Source organism: Pelodiscus sinensis, chromosome 10 (assembly GCF_052426305.1).
Source record: "Pelodiscus sinensis isolate ZL-2025 chromosome 10, ASM5242630v1, whole genome shotgun sequence".
Classification (NCBI taxonomy): domain Eukaryota; kingdom Metazoa; phylum Chordata; order Testudines; family Trionychidae; genus Pelodiscus; species Pelodiscus sinensis.
In genome coordinates, this window is record NC_143061.1 from 15,904,544 (window position 1) to 15,924,393 (window position 19,850).

Here is a 19,850-nt window from a genome sequence, read left to right on the forward strand (position 1 = left end):
GCACAGAGTGAAACCTTCCAGGCAAACTCTCCACGACTACACTGTGAAATGAAGGCTTGTATCTTCCTCAACACATCTAATCAATTAACATGTTCAGACGTAAAATATATGTTACCTTTGACATTATTATCTTCGGTAAAGAAGCCGGTCAAGTGAGGAGGCACTTGTTCACAATTATTGCTTTTACTGAGAGGGAGGATTTGTGTTTGATGGCTTAGTTTTTCAAAGTATTAAAAGGAAAGAAAGCAACTTACCCTAAATTTGTATTGTGTGCTTCTTCTGAGATTTTTCACAGTACAGGTTAGGTCTTCTCCAGTGTACTTTGGGTGAAACACACTATCCTAAAATATTAATTAAAAACAAACCAAGTTTTATTATATTATCATCAATGTGTACAGTTGCCATGGAGGTACTACAGTGCATTGTGTCAACATGGATTGCAAAAGTTTATCTTTTTTTCTGTACTCTACCATTGTCATGGTAATTATTTTCTGAAAGGGTGGAATGGCTAATTGGGCTGAATAATGTGGCATTTTGCTATAAACTAGTGCAAGAAAGCAATTTACTTAACAGTTTAATATATTTTATAGAAATGCAACTGACAGTCCATCCCAGAAAGCAAGCATTGTATATAGGTGTAGGCAGAAGGTGGCAGATTAATTCATCCTTAAAGCAATTCACTCCAAATTCTGTGACTTCTTCCTTGTGGATTTCTAAGTGGGATTCTGCACGACTCTGCATTACAGACTCATATCCTACTTTGCTAAGTCTACTAGCTCTGCATTGTGGTGTGAAGCAGAACTTAGTCATCTTAGTTATCATTTCAAACATGGGTGAATTGGGCATAAACAACCGGGTGAGTCCTACAGCTCAATCCTGCAAAATGTTGACTTTTCCACGAGCTGTAACGTGTCCCCCATCTCCACCTGACTACAACAGGAGCTAAGGGCACTCAGCATTTCTTCACAGGAGTGCTCAGGTCTTTGCAGGATCACACACTTCCTCAGTTACAAACTCTTTCTACAGAGTCATCAGTATAACAGAAAGCCATTTCTGATTTTCAAATGGAACAGAGACTACAGAATATACTTGGAGAAAGAATGGTTCAGAGAAAAAGAGGAGCTTTTCATTTTGTTCATGTACACCAGAAAATGTCTCCTAAATCCAGATACTAACTTAAAAAAAATACAAGGCATTTGACTAAACTCATCATTCTTGTGAAGAGTCTTCCAAGAGATCTTGTACAGTAACTATGGAAATTTCAGAACAGATCATGTTCTCAATATACAGGGATGTTCTCTTTAGTGAGATTACATCTGTACAAGTCAGAAGAGAATTTGGTCCATTCTGTCCACTTTATAATAACACTAAAACAGAACTTACATTATCTTCCTCCTGAATTTCCAGGGTGTAGGAAATCACTTCTTCTGGTGTACATCCTTCCGCCTTATTCCACTGCAATGTGATCCACGTGACACCTGCTCGAACCAATCTTGGAGCAGAAGGGGTCTGAGGAATATTGCCCGATGTGTAGCACACCACTTCCTGGCTATACCCACTATAGAGGAACAAACAGAAAGAAAACATCACAAAATGCAATTTGAAAAAAAATTGTCTGCATATGCTGGAATATATAGATATATAAATGTATATATAGTTGCATCCAAAAAAGTTATAGTGAAAAGACATTCAAATTGCAAACTCAAGCACTCCAAAGTCAGGAAATGCCAGAATTAAGGATGCCTGTGCTACTTTTTTTCAGACCTCTTGTCCACATGCATTATATCATCTCTCGCGACATATAAAAAGTTTTTCCTGCTGGGCCACAGAATGACATCATCACGCTCTCTGGCTGCAAAAGCGAAAGCAGCCAGAAAGAAGGGGGTTGGCGAACATGGGATGCAGGCTGCTAATAATCTTTAATGACAGGTTTACATGCCTTTACTTCCACAGGACGTCTCTCTCATTCAGTGCATGCAGGAAGGATGATGCTCTCTGAATGAGGTTTTCAATATTTGTTTTCTCCTCACCCGCCAGTGTGTAGAGCCAGCAGAGCTGACAGCCTCTCTGAGCCCCAGGCAAGGTGTGGAGGAGGGGTGGTGCTGTGCTCCTTGAAGGGGCAGGGCTTAGGGCACTACCTAGAGCATAGCAACCCCCCCCTCCCCTCCCAGCCCTTAGCACTGTCCAGAGCGCACGACCGCCACCACTTTGGAGGCAGCAGTGGCCGGAATCCTGGGCCCAGGGCTACTGCCCTCTATGACACTTCCCCTCCTCCCCCCATTGGTGGGCCTGTTTAGTCCCTATGCCTTACTGCACTTCATCCAAATCCCATACCGACCAGAGCATTATTAATTTCCTCACAGAAATTTGTATGGATCTCATCACCATCAGAGGGCTTCAAAAACAGAAATTAATTGGGAAGGTATTACTGTCCCATTTTAAAAATGGGAACTGAAGCAAGAGTGACGACAGCTAAAAGTGTCCAAAGTATCCATTCATTTTGGTTTCAAAGCACAACTCCTATGCACTTTGGTTGGGGTTGTGAGTGCTTAGCACTTGTGCACATCCAACCCCAGGTGATTTTATCCTGGGTCCCAGAAAATCAGGAACACGCTATTATTAGTCACCTGCGAAATGATGGTTTATGAGACTTACTTAGCATCACACAGAAACTTTCTGGCAAAAGGCAGAGATAGAATCCAATTCTCCAGAATATTTAACTGCCTTCATCATGAGACTAGGGTTCTCTTCCCACATTCCTATGCTGAATTTGCTACACACCAACTTCTGCAAGAAATGAGGCAGGGATCCTGCAGACAAAACCTCATTCACTACCCAACCTGGATTCATCTCCAGGATGAAAAAGTCACGTGGAAAATGCAATGTGTGATCATGTAATTAAAGACTGCCTCATAATTCACATACATGAGCAGGGAGCTGACAGACTTGCCAGACCCTATGAGCAAGATGGAAGAGGGGGCAGCTTTGCACTCCTGGAAGAGACAGAGCCTCAGGCAGAAGGAGTGGGGTTGGAGGCAGCACTGCCTGGAATGTGTTGCATAGCGCTTCATCCGCTATTTAAAGAGCCCGCAGCAACTGACCCCTTTTTTTCTCCCCATTGATGGGCTTGTACATGGTCAACCTTCATTCTAAGATTTCCTAATTTTTGTATGCTTGATTTTTCAATCTCTCAAGGGTAGGACATGCTCAGTGAAGATGGAACGTTTGGAGAATTTTGCAGTTAGCCTCTAACAAACTTCTGTTGAGAAAAAGTAAATAGTTACTTTTGGACAGTAATCACACAGCCAAATTTCGGTGGCTTTTCTCAAGGACAGCAAATGGCAATTCTCTGACCGTAGCACCCTGCTAATTTTCAAGTCTTTACTCCAAAGTATCAGTCAGTTCCCTGTGAGGTGAGTGAAAGTTCTCAGAGGATGTATTCTAAGAGCATCATTTGTAGAGTAACGAAACGTTAGCCATTGACTAGCTAGCCTAAAGGGGAAAAAACTAGTAGTCTATTGCTGCAGCAGCTGTCATTTAGAGTTAAATCTTTACAATGCCTTTGCCATGGCAGAGATAACATTGATAAGAAAATGACTTACCTAGTGCCTATATCATTCTGAGCTGCTAATCTGAAGGTGTAGCCCATAGCTGGACAAAGCTTAGTCAATTTGCAATGCTTTTGGCTCCCAAAGTAACATTCTCTAAAACCACTGTTTCTTCTCCCCTAGAAAGAAAATGATCCATCATTGTTTTTTCTCTTAACATATCTAATGAAACAAATCCAGCCATTTTTATTGATTTTTTTATTATGTACTTTCTCAGTTACTAAAATGGCAATCATTGACATTAGGGTTAAACACAATTAGCACCAGCAATATGAAAGAGGTCTAAATAACTTAAGCCACGGCAGCTTCCTTTGAAATAAGTTTCCAGTGTGTGTCATATTCAATCTGTAATCAGATTGCCCATAGTGCTTAGACTTACTCTCACAACACAGTTCTTCCAGTTCTGTAACATCACATATAGTGAATCCACTTACTTCAGTATCTCTTCAATTATTCTTACTTATAAATCAAAATCAGCACGAATACAAACTCAATTAACATGAGATTTCCCAAGTCAGTGCCAGTGTTTCCTGTAAGCTGTGAGCTTGTTCAGCTGCTCAGGAGAGATTCAAATGCTGCCCAGCTGTGAGCAGAGTGGCCACAGCTAGGTTTTGTTTCTACTGGTGGTACACATTTACACATGCCTCAGTGCACATACACTGATTCTACACATGGATGGAAAAAGATTAGAAGGAACATCGGTCAGTGCCGCCTCTCAGCCTGACCAAAGGAATACACAGAGCCTGCAGCTACCAACCCTTGTCGATTTTACCTTCTGACCTAAAGTACAATTTTAATCCCCATTCTAAACTGCTCTTTTTTCCCCACAAGGGGGCTCTCGCTCCTCATGGTCTAAAGAAGCTACAGAGAACAGCAGAGGTCCTACCACACAAAGTACTTTACTGTCATCCTAAAGGGGCAACTAAGGCTTCACACATCACAGAGAGTATTTGGGGTGATGCAAAGCTGATATAGCCTGCTCTGTGGAAGCCACCTGTCTCCCTTTAGAATAAATGGCACGTCAACAGTAGGAAGAGGTTATATTAGGGATAGGAGAGGAGATGCAGTGCAGACAGCACGATGCTCTACTAAGATACTTGGCTACTATAGTGTCTGCTGGTGGCATCATTTGAAGCTGCTCTAAGAAATGCTGGGTGTCATTTCAGAGCCTAACTAAGCCAGGTTGGGGGGAATGGCAAAGGAGCATAAGAGATACATTTCCCCCTGGGTCTTTCCTAGCTGCATCAAGGGTAAATGCAGTGCAACTAAGGACTGAGCCAAGGGTTTCCAGAAGCCCTTTCCCCCTCCTTTTCTTAAAATTAATAATCCCCACTCCAACCTCATTCTTAAATGTTTCATTCCATGAAGGAACTGGGCTCAGCTTTGCACAAATATAATTCCTCAATATCCTGGACTTTCCTATTGTAAGCAACTTTGTTTGTACATCTGGTAACAATCTCCTTGGAAATCATTTAAGTCCTGAATTTAAAGTGGACCTGGAAGAGACACTGCTTAACCTTAAATAATGTGATTCGTCTGTAATGATGTAGCTTTGAGAAGGCTTTTAGATCTTCAATCTACAAAACATTATTATCAATGAATTTTACATTAGTTTTCTGAAGCAACAGGCCTCTCTCCCAGGGAAAGAACAGTCAAACTGTTGCCCTAAAACTGACCCACGAGGAAACATATTCCTAGTCTCAGCAATTTCTTCTAATGTGAAAGTCCCATTATACATCTAGTCTCTGAAGGGTAGCCATGTTAGTCTGTCTCTGCAAAAACAAGGAGGAGTTCTGTGGCACCTTAGACTCTAAGGGTACGTCTACACTACAAAGTTAATTCGAACTAACTTAGTTCGAATTAGTTAATTCGAACTAAGCTAATTCGAACTAACGCGTCTAGAACTAAAAACTAGTTCGAATTAGCGTTTTGCTAATTCGAACTAGCAAGTCCACATTGAGTGGACCCTGAACAGGGCTTAAGGATGGCCGGAAGCAGTGCCGGCAGGGCATCAGAGGAGGACTTAGAGCGTGGAGATGCTGTCTCAGGCCGAGGGCTGCGCTTAAAGGGTCCCGACCCCCACCCCGGACAGACAGTTCTAAGGGGTGCCCCGCTTGCAAAGCAGTCCTGGCTTGGATTGCCCGGAGTACCCACACTGGGCACATCACACCACTCGGCCATCAGCCCGGCTGCACTTGCCGCAGGCTGCCATCTGGGGAGAGGGGGCAATCGGGGGGCTGCAGGAGAGCTTCCACCCCCAGAAGCCCGCAGAGCCAGCCCAGTCCTCCCTATCGGGGGCTCGTATCCCATTCCTCCCTCACCTCCTTCCACTTAGCCTTCCCTAGCCCCCCCTTCTTATTGATGTACAAAATAAAGATAACGTTTCTTCCAACATTGACTCTGTCTTCATTGAACAAAACTGAGGGAGACTGGGAAAAGGAGGTGGGAGAGGGGAAGAGAAAGGCTGGGAGAGGGGAGGGCAACTAACATGATCAGGGGTTGGGAACAGGTCCCAGATGAAGAGAGGCTACAGAGACTGGGACTGTTCAGCTTAGAAAAGAGGAGACGGAACGGGGACAGGATAGAGGTCTCTAAAAGCAGGGGTTGGGTGGAGAGGGTGCATTCAGAAAAGTTCTTCATGAGTTCCCATAAAGAAGGACTAGAGGACACCAAAGGAAAGGAATGGGTAGCAGGCTTCAAACTAGTGGGATGGGGGAAATGTGTGTAGTCTATAGCATTAACCTATAAGCTTTTCCTTATTGGTTAATCGACTACACTATTACATCCCTAATGCGTACAAAAGCTTGGAACAATCTTGCAGACCTGTGATGCACAGAACTTTGCAATCACATGAAGGGTGATCAACACATTGACAAAAAGCCGTCTTACTTCTTTTCATACAGCACCATTCATCATTTGCTCCAGAACATATACTATTTAGAGATTTCCCAGCTGCCCTTGCTGTAATTCTGCTACCCAGCATAACTAAATCAAGGACGCAACATTTTAGGATTTGTGACTTATCTAAACTGACACTTATTTAAAAGATATGTATAATCCAGAAATAGTTTGTAACACATTAAATCCTTTGACAAGCATACTTATTGGATAGAAAACATCTTGGAGAAAGACTGGTGGGTAGGTAACACTTTGTAGTTCTGGGGCAGCAAGTCTCCAGATTATACAAAATCTATTCACTTATACTCACTGCATTAACGAACTGCAAGTTAAAAAGTGCAGAGTTATTAAGGGAAGGTCTTTCTTCTTTTTAAGAAACACTCTTCTGCAGACTCAGATGCTTTTAATGATTATTATTTGTACAGCCCTTTAAAATATTTCCTGATTCCACTACATTTGACGTAGCAGCAGTGGTTTTTGTTCCTCTTCTTTTTTGTTTAAAACTCATGCACAGATGATTTGATCATTTTTCTTTGACTACTGGTTCATAATGACTATTTATCAGGTAGAAAAAAGCAGACCTGAATGAAAATTCTGCTTTTGCTCCCTTCACCAAACAAACCCTGTGGGGACTGGAGTGAACAAATGGTGAGTGGACTCATTAAGACATATAGTAAGGAGAGTCCTGGCTGAAAAAGAAGCAGTCATGGGAGGTTCTGACAAAGCAGCATAAAATGCTAATTTCTAAATTAAAAGCCAAGAGACATTTCCAAAGAATTCCAGCATATTCTATCATGGAAATATAATAGTCATAAAGTTTGATCAAATCTTTGCAGTTGTGCAATCTGTTTCCCAACCTCTCCTTCTTCCCCAGTCCAAAAAACCCTCAGCATACAGAACATGACAATGTTCAACTTTATAACGACATAAAACCGTTAATGTATGAATATGCTGGCAGAGTTGGTTTTGCTCATTATGCTGACCTAGTCTGAGTTTATTGGTATTTCCAATTACTCAGAATGGCTGGCATTTCAGATTCTATTGGCACTGATTGGAGAGGTTGGATGATATTTCTAATGATCCTGGCATTAACAGCCTGGAAATGGTCCTTTTTTGAGATTTATGAAAGTTTCAATGCTGGCATAATTTTGGAGGAGAACAATGGACAAGCTGGTACTGGCTACTGACCAAGAGTCTTACAATCCTCTCAGAATTTTTCTCTTGCCTCCAAACATTCAGCATTCATGTTTTAATCTTACAAAGCTCTACAAGTTGTATTCAGCACATTTCATCATTTCCTCAAACACTGAACTTTCAAAGGTAGAAAGATGGACTGCAGCCTGTGACCTGTTCACGACCTCTGCTTTCTCAGTCCTAAACTCCGGGATGCTCAGTTCTACTCCTAATCTTTCCAGTGGTACACATCTGCTGTAGTGCGAGTCAGATCCTGCTCCAAGAAACTGAAACAACACCGCTCCACCGGTCTGGGAGAGGTTGGAAATTAATTAGAGAGTAACTGCAACAGTTGAGTGGTTTCCAAGAGGAAATTACAGTTTTTGTCAGCTACTGCACCTATATTGGAAAGGAATTTAAAAAAACCCCACCAAACCCAGGAATGCCTTTCCCCCCTCATTAAGAATGAGGTCATCCCAGAGTGCAGAGACACAGTGGTTATGAGATCTTATAGGGTCCTATTCTGAGCAGCTCTCATGTTTGAAGGAATCCATGCAGCAGAAACACCATAAAGATAAGCTAACCACTGGATACTTCATTCTTTCAGTGGAGAGAGACACTTAGATCACAAAGACAATCTATTCTGCAACATACTATGCTTAACTCCCTATTTCTTTGGCACTTAACCAGGAAAAAAAAAGCCACAGATCTAAGGATCAGCTTGTCTCAGAATCTTAGAGCCTATATGGTGTACTTGTTAAATTAATATGTTTGGGAACATTGTTAGGGTGTAATCTTATTAATGTTACCTTGGTAGTTCTCTTCTCACCTATCATTGTTTACATACAGTTGTTATAACTTGCAAGCTATTGAGCCAGGACTGTACATGAGAACGGTCATACTGGGTCAGACCAAAGATCCATCTAGCCCAGTATCCTGTCTTCCAACAGTGGTCAATGCCAGATGCGCCAGAGGGAGTGAGCAGAACAAGGAATTTTCAAGTAATCCCTCTCCCATCACTCATTCCGAGCCTCTGACAGCAGCTAGGGACACCACTCCTACCAATCTTAGCTAATATGCATTGATGGACCTAACCCCCATGAATGTAACTAGCTCCTTCTTGTATCCTGTTAAAGTCCTGATCTTCACAACCTCCTCTGGCAAGGAGTTCCGCAGGCCCACCATGTGCTGTGTGAAGAAAAACTTCCTTTTGTTTGTTTAAAACCCGCTACCTAGGTTTCTGTTCCAGGGGGTACTTCCTATATATTTATAGAAATGCCACCGTGATGGGACTCTGATACCACATAGAGCCTCTGGGTACTACTGGAATATAAATAGTAAATAGAAACAACAAAAAGATACACGACCTTCTCTTTGGGCAAGTCCAACACCAATAACAGAGTCACAGACCAAACCTGCCATCCTCTTGGAAGATAGCTATCAACTATGAGCCTGGCCAGGAGAGTGGCACTTAATGACAGCCCATCGCAATTCTGACCCATGAACCTGCTTGTCAGTTGGCATAAATTGGTGCATCTCCACTAACTTCAGTAGAACTAAACCAGTTTACGCCAGATGAGGATATAAGCCCAACATCTTGTGTATAAATAACATATATAAAAAACTGAACTATTACCTCTCAAACACCTAGACTGAGAAACACTGTGATTCAGTCTGTGTAACTACTCAAGTTAAAATACAATACATTTCCATACAGAACTGAAGCATCCTTCTGCTTCACAGTCCATAAAGAAATAGCACATGGGATGTAGGGGCTTGTCTTTGACTCCAAAGTCTTCTAACCCCCCCAAAAAAGAGATGAGAGGGTATTGTGAAACCACAAGGCTGCAGCCTTGTTCACCCCAATCCCTAAGAACTCTCTGGATATGTTCTTGTAGAGAAATAGTGATTTACTGCTACTTGTTATCACAGATTCATCAAATACAATTTCATGTCTGACTAGACACGGCAGTGAGGCCCTGATTCTATCAGTGAAGCCAATGGGAGGTCTGACAATGGAGTAGGATGAGGCTCTGAATAATTTCCTTCCTATCTCCATGGCTGTGTCTACATTGACACCCCTTTCCGGAAAAGGGATGCTAATGAGACCAGTCGGAATTGCAAATTCCGCGGGGGATTTAAATATCCCCCGCGGCATTTGCATTTACATGGCTGCCACTTTTTTCCGGCTTGGGGTTTTGCCGGAGAAAAGCGCCAGTCTAGATGCGATTTTCCGGAAAATAAGCCCTTTTCCGAAGATCCCTTGTTCCTACTTTCAAGTATTTACTTTCAAATAGGAATAAGGGATCTTCCGGAAAAGGGCTTATTTTCCGGAAAATCGCGTCTAGACTGGCGCTTTTCTCTGGCAAAACCCCGAGCCGGAAAAAAGCAGCAGCCATGTAAATGCAAATGCCTCAGGGGATATTTAAATCCCCCATGGAATTTGCAATTCCGACTGGTCTCATTAGCATCCCTTTTCCGGAAAGGGGTGCCAATGTAGACACAGCCCATTAGAATAACTCTTATTTTGATCTGAGGAAGTGGGTCTGGCCCACGAAAGCTCATCATCTAATAAACCATATTGTCAGTCTTTAAAATGCTACATAGTCCTGTATTTTGTTTCAGCTACACCAGACTAACACGGCTACATTTCTATCACTACTCTTATTAGTGTAGGCATAGAGCTGCTGACTAACCTTTGTCTGCCTTGCATTATTACCTCAAAAGGAGCTCTGTGAACCTCCAAAGCTTGTATTTTACCAACGGAAAGATATACTGTTGTTTGCCTCCCCTACCATGCATACTATATTATTAATCTCAGCCCAGTCATGATTTACCATAGGTTTAGTCAGTGTCTGTTCAAAGAGAGGATAAGGGAACATCTGAGCCACAAGGAGGAGTTTTCATTAATGCCTAATTCACTGCTATTGCTGACCCCAATTGGGTTCAGAGCCCAAATTGAGTTCAGAAGTTCTTTGGAATCGTGTTTGAATTCCAAAACTGTTGGAGAAAGAACCCAGTTCTTATTTTCTAGAAAGGGAGTTTTTCTACTACACAGGCGTGGGTGTATAGCTGTAAGCATTAAGTTGGAGCAGTACTTAGTAAGATGCACACATTTTATTGTTTCTTCGGTTGTTATAAACCATTCCCTACTAAACCTTCAATTATTTTAGGAAAATCATTTTTTACTAGTCAGACTCTGATATCTTTACAGGTCTAGGAGCTCAGTATGAAAAAAATAAATGTGCCACTCTAATTTTTGTCATTCTCTACAATTTTCAAATCTATATAATATATTTTAGAGTGCGTCTGTCTGTGCATCTGTTTGTCCGTTTGTTCAAGAACTCCTCCTAAACCGTAAGAACTAGGATGACCAAATTTAGTATGCAGCTTTCTCTTACTCTAACTTAAACGATCGTCAGAGTTTGGTTGTGCCCTGAAAATAGGAAGAGCCAGGAATAGGACTGTGGAGAGGGAAGGGGCAGAAAGCAGAGGGACACGAAAGGGAGGAGCACAGAGAGGGGAGGGATGTGATACTGAAAGTGGCCACTGGAGGCAGCTGCAGCACCAAGACAGTGGCCTGCAGGTCTGGGGCTCCACTAACTTGCCTGCCAGCACAGCACACTGGTAAGGAGCTCCCCTTCTCCAAACCTGGAGCCTACCTGCCCTGTGGTGAGCATGCAGGCCATGGGAGTGGGGCTCTGGAGGCAGGACAGACCTCAGAGACTGACCCTTGGGAAGAGCCTGCAGGGAGGGAGAGGGGGTGCTGGAGGCAGGACAGCCATCAGAGCCTGCTCCCCGGGAAGAGCCTGCAGGCTGTGTGTGCGTGTGCGGGGGGGGGGGGGGGAGTGGGTGTTTGAGGAGGGGGTTGGGTTCACTGCAGGAGGGAGCAGCTCCTTGAGCACCCCCTCCCCAACAACAACCAGTAGGGTTGACAGATGGTTTCTGAAAAAATACTGAAAAAAAAGATGCCAAGAGTTGTTAAGAAATTTTTTTTTAAAAAAAACCAGCATGGCCCCTTTAAGAAATGCTTTTGAGGCTTTTGGGGCCTAATAGGCTGCCGTCCGTCATCTTGCCTCCCTGCGCCGGGCTGGACAGCTCCCCTACGGAACCCAGTAAGCACCTAGGATTTTCGCCTCCTGGCAGAGAAAAAAAAATCAGAAAATTCCAGACATGTTAGGTGTCTGGTATTTTCTGAATTTTTTTTTTACCGGACAGGAGGCAAAAATACCTGACCATCCGGTTCAATACCGGACACCTGGCAACCCTAACAGCCAGGAGGCTGTGTGTGTGTGGGGGGGGGACTGCTGGAGGGAGACAGCAGCCCCTGGAGCCTTGCTCCCCTGAGACAGCCTTCAGGCTGTGGAGGGTTAAGGGGGTGACTGGCAGGAGCTGCATACGCCAGAGCAATGGTCCCCAATGCAGTGCCCGCAGGCGCCATGTCGTCCGCCGGGGCATTTATGTGTGCCCGTTGAATGATCTGGGCCGGCCCCACCCCCAGGCGCATGGCACATGTGCGGTGCCGGTCCCAGGTGTGCGGCACATGGGCGGCCCCTGTCCTGGGCGCATGCGCGATGCCGGCCCCGGGCACACAGTGCATGGGTGGCTCCTGCTCCGGGCACGCGGTGCGGCACAGCACATGTGCGGACCCGCCCCTGGACGTGCGGCATGTGAACGTCCCTGCCCCCGGACGCCCGGCAGCCCCGAAAGGTTGGGGACCACTGCGCCAGAGCCTGCTTCCCCCTCTCCTCACCCCCGACAGCCTGTAGGCTGTGGAGGAGGGCAACTGGGTGAGGTGCACTGGCAGAGGAGTGCTCTCCCGACCTCCTAGGAGGAGTTGCTGCTGGAGCAGCACTACTCTCATCACCACAGGTGGTCCTGGTAACCCTCCCTGCCACCTCCCAGCCACCTGCCCTGCGCCCCCTGCCTTGAATGCTTCATTTCCCACAACCTTGACTTCAGCACCTTCTCTCCCTACTCTGATCCTCCACATACCTTCCAACCCTCTGCACTAAGCCACCTATTCCCTACCCCTCCTCACTTCTGAACTCTCACACCAGCTTTCATGTTTGAAGAATACAATCATTGAAATAACACACATATATTTTTCATTTATTTTTCCAAACAGGAAAAAAAATCCTTATGTTAATCCCAATGCTAGGTATATCTGTTACATTTACTACATGGACAAGAAAACCAGCAAACATTAAAGCCAGCCTAGTGCAAATAGGAAAAAAATAAAACATTTTAGTATAGATTGCTGTGGGGATTGTACTGATGTTCTTAGTGTTCAGCTGCTTGCCATAAGGGTAGCAGACCCTGCAGCTGAGGAAATCCTTCAAATCTCTCATTTGGAGAAAGAAGAAGAAAGTAGGATAAAATTGGCATAGAAAAATATCAAAGAAAGTATTAACACTTATACTATGTGAATAGGATGGGGCATCCCTTGACTTCACTATCTGAGAGCACAATCATGGAGTCTCACTATCTTTCCAGAAAAAACAAATGCCCATTAATTTGTGCTGTGATCTAAAACAAAGGGTTAGTGAGGATTTTGGAAACCCCCACAAGAAAATGCAGGAAACCATATAACAAAAAATACCCCTTTAAGTCAATTCAAGTCTCTTCATTTAATAAAACCTGTGTCCCTTGAGAAGAAACAATTTTATAAGGGAATATTATCACTATACCTCTTACTCAGGCTCTCAGATACCACCATCATGTGCTTGGTACAGATAAAAACTCTCCAAGTTTGGGACTCTCGTAAGTCCCAAATTCCCCAATTATATGAAGCATTAGGCTTCACAACTGGGCCCTTCTGGGTAGTACCTGCCACATTTATTCTCTGTCCCACTGAGGAAATAAAAAGATAACACACAGCAGATGTCTTCAAAAAAGAGCTGATTACAAGAAAATCTGACAATGTTCTTTGGATAGCTACTTGAGTCACTGCGGGAAAGCCTTGGGGACATAGTATGAACATCTCACACAAGGGCACTTCTGTAGTCCTGCAGAGTGCACTGACAGCACACCAGGCTCTGACCAGCTGAAATCTACAAGCCTGGAAATTTCAGTGACTGTGACCCTCAATGGATTTAAAGTGTCACCTCTTGCTGCATTGTAGTATACTGCCTGGGCCCTTGACTGGCCAGTGTCATATCCCTTCTGCCATGCTTTTGCAGAAATCACCATTTTCATATTTCAAAATAAACTATCTGAATTCCTGAAAGCATTTTAAATGCTCAAAATCTAACTGAAGACAGCCTGTAAAACAATAAGGTATTTCTTTGTACAGATTTGACACTTACTCTGGGCCTGAATAAAGACATTAATGGCTGGCACATCACAAAACCAATTTCTCCTACCTCTATCATGCACATTTTCACCTATAAATAGGACCTATTAACATGGGTCCTACAATTGAGAGGCACTTATTCTACTTCAGGGGGTAGCAGAGTTAGTCTGTTACAGAAAAAACAAAAAAAAAGGTCTAGTAGAACTTTATAGACTAACTCGGCACTCTCCTAGCGTGGCGCCTGGCAAGTGCCCCCTCCTGCCCCCCTTCACTACGAATCTGCTGCGCTCCTCACTCCCCCGCCAGATGCAGCAGGGGAAAATTGTCCCCACCGGGCCTCCATCTGAGGGAAACAGGAAATACCGGACATTTCACATGCCTGGTATTTCTTGTTTTTTTTTAATTGGACGGAGCCTGCAAATTGGACCCTTTTTTTTTAATTGGACGAAAACTGTCCAGGTGAATACCTGACACCTGGCAACCCCATGGAAGACAGGAAGCTAGAGGGAATCAGTAAGTATCTGAAGATTGGGTAGTTAAAACGAAGCAGATAAGAATCAAAGTCAATTGATAGTATCCTTCCTGACTTATTCCTTCATGACATAGTATCCTTCCTGATATATTCTACTGATACCTATATCCAGGGCTCGACAATCTATATAATCTACTCGCTCATGGCAAGTAGATTACATCCCGGAAGAGCCAGGTTCGGGTGATCTGCGCATGTGCAGAACGATCTGTGCATGCGCAGAACGCCAGACAGCGCAGCTGGCGAGCGGGGCTCTCTGTGGCTCGGCGAGCCCTGCCTATATCTGTAGCTATATATCTTGGTTTCTTTTATTTCCACTCCTACTCATCTGATGAAGTGGGTTTTGTCCACAAAAGTTCATGATTCTATACATTTTGTTTAGTTTCCAAGGTGCCACAGAACTTCCCTTTGCACAGAGTTTAACATTAGATACAGAAATATGTCACAGAGTCAGAGTGAGAGCACCTGTTGCTGGTTGCTGCTATGAAGTGTTAATAGGCTGCTAAAAACCCTTACTAGTGTGAACAGATTGCAAGGTTTTGTTCAAAGGGGGTTCTGAGGCACTCCCATTCTATTTCCAGGAAGATGTGCCAGTTTGCATGACTTTTGGCTCTGTGCCTTCCCTTGATCCATTTTATTGCTCTCTGGTTCTCACTTTTGCTCAATGCCAATTTTGATTCTGTAGCATGAAGCTTTTCTCTTGCAGGAGTAGGCCTGATAATGTGTGTTGCTGTTCCCATAGTACAAGGGTTTTTCACAGGAAACTCCCTGCCATCCCTCACTATGAAGGGGTATAATTTTTTGAAAGCAGACTATTGTTCTCAGGGTGGCTTTCTAATTGCATTTATTTGATAGATTACTCATTCTCCATTCATGCAAAGCTCCTTCTACTTTATGGACACAATTTAATTTCCTTCTCACCACTATTTTTCTTGTGTTTATATTTTACTCTGTGCCCTCTAGCAAATGAATATTGCTCTATCTGAGACTTGGCTAAGCATTTGCAGTTGCCTGGCATGTGTTCATCTCTTCCCCTGTGCATTTATATTTTGATTTCACTGAGATACAGCTCAACAGTGTAACAGAAAGTTTGTGCTTTCCCTTTCATGCATTTGACATAACTATGTGAGAGGGTATAATATTCAGTGTGCACACTACTACATATTTAGATGTTATATCTTATGTAATGACATATCTACAAGAGTATAGAGAGACATTAGAACTGGGGAAATGTCAAATGAAGGAGTCAAGGCTTTGCTTTCCAAAATACATTTCTTTCAGGTGGAAAAATGAGATTCTGGAGAGACAATTGTATTCTCACACTTTACCTCCTGGACTTTAAGAATCCTTTTGGACCGCATTCTGTTTTCAGTTCACATTCACACATCAACTCAGCAGTCCATTTCTGTCTGCTAATACAGTTTTTCCATCAAAATACTTCAATCCATGCATTAGCTATATAACAACTAGAGGACTGCGATAACCATCTGGTTTGCTTCCCACTTCCAGCAGCTCTAGATTTTAATTCACTCAGAGTCATATCAAAACATTATGAGGCCTACAATTGTGCCCATTATTCTCTCTTCTTCACTGACCAAGGATCCACTCATGGATCCAACTTTATATTTCTTCCCTAGTAATAACATCAATCTGGTAGCTGGACCAAAGGTCTGGGAGTCAGGACCGGAGCCATCCTTACCCATATACAGAATAGGCAACTGTGTAGGGCACCAGAAAATTTGGGGCACCACTGGGTCTAAGGTCCACCCACCTACCTCTTCCTATTGGGGATGTAAAAAATGTTAAAAATAGTAACCGTGTAACTGATTAAAATTCCATCAGGCTCCCAGCACCACCAGCCTACCACCTCTCAGTGCTGCTGGCCCCATGGGAATTTAGCTGTTAATAGGGACCGATAAGCTGAAACTTGTTGGTTAACCAGTTAAACTCTTGCTTCCTTATTTCCTATCCCTGTTCTGTGACTGTTTGCTCTAGACTGGTGAGTGTAGTTAACTTAAAATGAAACAGTCTGCCAGAGCTATTAGTGGAAAATCAAAACTGTGAAAGCTGTTCAAGTGGTAATGAAGCCATTTAACAGGCATTTCCACTCCCAGGTATATGCAGGGCTGGCCCGAGCCCTTTTGGCGCCCTGGGCCCAGGCGTGCCACGGCCGCTGGCGCACAGCCCGGGCCCCTCCGAGGCACACGGCGCATGCGCTGCCCAGCCTGGCCCGGCCAGCGCTGCTAGCACACGCGCTGGGCCATGTATGGCCCCGCAGCCGTAGGGGCAAGGGCGCTGCTGTCTGGCACCACGGGGCTAGTGCTGCGGGAGCCGGGCGCACAGCTCCTGATGGCAGCTGCAAGGGACGCCGCGCACCCCTTATAGCTACCATCAGGCGACCCCCGTGGGTTGGCGCCCTGGGCAGCTGCCCGGCTCGCCCATGCCTCCGTCTGGCCCTGGGTATAGGCTCCGAGTTTCTGAATTGAGTGTGTAAGTCAACAGGACCTTAGTTTAAAATATGTTTTAAAAATATTTGATTAGTTGGTTGCTGAGGATTATAACATCACATTTCTAAATAATTGTCCTCCTCCCCAGCTGCCATTGGGCATTTAATAGTACTGCGTAGGGTACCATCAATCCTAAGGATGGCCCAGACCAGGACTATGCTGAAACACTGTGCTACTTGGAGCAAATTACATGAGACACTCTGTACCTTAACTGAACTTCTGCAGAAGAGAAGTGATATTACACATCTTTTGACAATTTAAATTGTCAATGTAAATGCAAAAGTATTACCATTATCATTATAGGCTAAAACCCTTTCAATGTTATTATTTAGGAGCTGTGCAACAGTGAGAACATTTCAATTGGCTTCCATGAATTCTGGATTAGGCTCTAAGAGAGATGATACAAATTTACACCCTAACAAGGTATTCATACTCTATTAATGGTATGTTATTAGTTTCCATTCTTTTTCATTCACCTTTTGCATTTTAGAAATGTCCCGTATTTTGACACCTCATCCTTTCCTGGTCACTCCCACTGAAGTTAAGAAGAGTTTTACATGAGAAAGGATGGCAGCAGCTTGTTTTCTGCTTTATTCTAATTCTCCACTTTGCTTTCCGGGTTATGGTGCATGAATTTGTGTCTATGGTGAAGTAATATATGAGAATAATAAATGGACGGATTCCCCACCAACCACTTCAGTCTTCTCCGGCTTGCTTTTTATTTATTTATTTAATGGTTCCTAGCCTTTTCTTTCATTGTGCATTGTAGGCAGCAAGCCATTCTTCAGCTATTGTTTAATTTCTTTAGTTCAGTGGGTTTCTCTTCATGCAGGGCACACTTGCTGTGATACTGCATAGAATGAATGTTTGCACAGTGTGTGCTTCCAGATGTCAGACGTAGCATAATGATCTGGGAATATGTCAGTAGCGCAGCAGTTGAAGACTACTCACAAAATAATATTCTTATATAAGGCAGGTAGATGTGGTTTCACATAGCATAAACAACCATCCCCTTCCAGACCCCCCATTCTTGCTTTTGGCACCTTATTTCATGCTGACCCTAAACCCAGAAACCCCTCTGTAATCCCACTATGATTTTGTCCTCGTGCCCATAAAGTCTCATTTCAATACATACATCTTCCAATGAAGATTCCATTCCCTAAACCTCCCTTCTGAAAAACGGTGCCAAAATAATACTGGCATAACGGAAGAAAACAAGAAGTATGCTCAACAATTCTGCTCCAGCGCCTCCCCCCCCCCCCGCTTCTCCCCCCACAAGGATACATTGTCTACTTAGAATGTAAGTTCTTTGGGGCACAGATCTCATCATCTTTTTATAGCATCTATAAAGTAACCAATACAGTGTAGCCATTACATAAATGGTATTATTAATTTGAAGTCAGCAGGGATTTTCTATGAGAAATGACTGCTAGAGCAGATCGTAAGCTCTTTGAGGCAGGGTTGTGTTTTTGTTGGGTGTGTGAACACAACAGAGTGCTGTCCTGGAACACTGGCTGGAGCTCCTAGTTACTACCACATTATAACTTAATTAATTCATAAACCCATTACACCAAATACCTGATCAGGAAATAAATGAACTAAAAAGGTACAAAATAATCTGCTATACATAAGACGTCAGATAGAAAACCAGCTTCCCCATCTTTCCTCTCTTTTTCTATGGTTTGATTCTCCCGTGTTTGAATACTCTTCTTTACATTTTTTTTAAATTGTATCCTTTGGTATATATGGTTGTGACTATTTTCTTCCACTATTTGATCTGAGGAAGTGGGTCTGGCCCATGAAAGCTCATCATCTAATAAACCATCTTGTTAGTTTTTAAAGTGCTACATAGTCCTGTATTTTGTTTCTTCTTTACATGGCACACATGCCATACTAGAAAGTTATTAAATAAGTCATTTCATTTGTTTTTTTACATTTCTGTAATTAGGTACCACTTACCTCATCCCATTCTAACAGGTAGCTGGTGATTTTTGAACCGTTGTCAATGGGTGCCTATAACAAAACAACAACAACAAAAAGAGATCTTGGAAAGAAGTTTACAAACACATTTCCTTTCCCCTGCCAAATGGCTGCATTTTAAAATGAAACCAGAGCTTGTTTTGCACACAGTTTGGCAAACATTTTAGTGGGTAATAAGAAAAGGATGAAAGTTGTTAGATATACTTTTAAAAGTTAAGTCACTTTAGTGCTTGTAAAAGGTTCTACACTGAGAAACCACAAATCTGAAGTCTGTAAGAAAACCAAAAACCCTACAGCATGGGCAACAGCAATGCAAGCTGTCACACTGTCTGGCCATTATTCCTCACCTGGAGGGACCGGGCCTAGGGGTTTGAGAGCTGTTCAGATATCATATCTCTCTCTCTCTCTTATATATATAAATAAAAAAAAGTTTTCCTGTGGGACTACAGAGTGACGTCTGCATCCGGCCTGTCTCTTCCCTCTCTCACCCCTCGCTTTTCCCCTCCCCCCCCATCCCAGGTTGAGCCTTACCTTGCTGCTTCTCTTCGCCAATTGGAATTGCTATTTTAAACCAAACCCCTACTCCCCTTCCGCCACCCCCACCCCACAGGGCTTTCAATGCCAAAAAACATGGCACAGTAGCCAGCAGACCCCATATCGCAGCCATGACAGATACAATATAATACATACAAATAAATTCAAATAAAATGTGCTTAAAAATAAACATTGATCATGTCCATCTAAACTATTAAGAAAAAATAATTCTGCCCATCCTAATTATAGGTAATCAAGCAGTCATCAGATGGGGAAAAAATTCCATCACTAGTCAATTAACTTGGGATTTATAACTGGCAAAATGT

The 19,850-nt window shown here is 43.3% G+C and overlaps 1 protein-coding gene across 6 annotated transcripts in view; it reads right to left on the reverse strand.

Moving 5' to 3' along the window:
* FNDC3B (fibronectin type III domain containing 3B) overlaps positions 1-19,850 on the reverse strand; it is a 392,858-nt gene that overhangs the window by 95,174 nt on the left and 277,834 nt on the right. For all 6 annotated transcript variants that reach the window (XM_075937961.2, XM_075937956.2, XM_075937959.2 and 3 more), the window contains exons 11-14: positions 18,970-19,023; positions 3,603-3,727; positions 1,384-1,558; positions 255-341 (exon numbers count right to left, since the gene is read on the reverse strand). In XM_075937961.2, the coding sequence (XP_075794076.2) occupies positions 255-341; positions 1,384-1,558; positions 3,603-3,727; positions 18,970-19,023 (441 nt within the window). The remainder of the gene's footprint in view (positions 1-254; positions 342-1,383; positions 1,559-3,602; positions 3,728-18,969; positions 19,024-19,850) is intronic.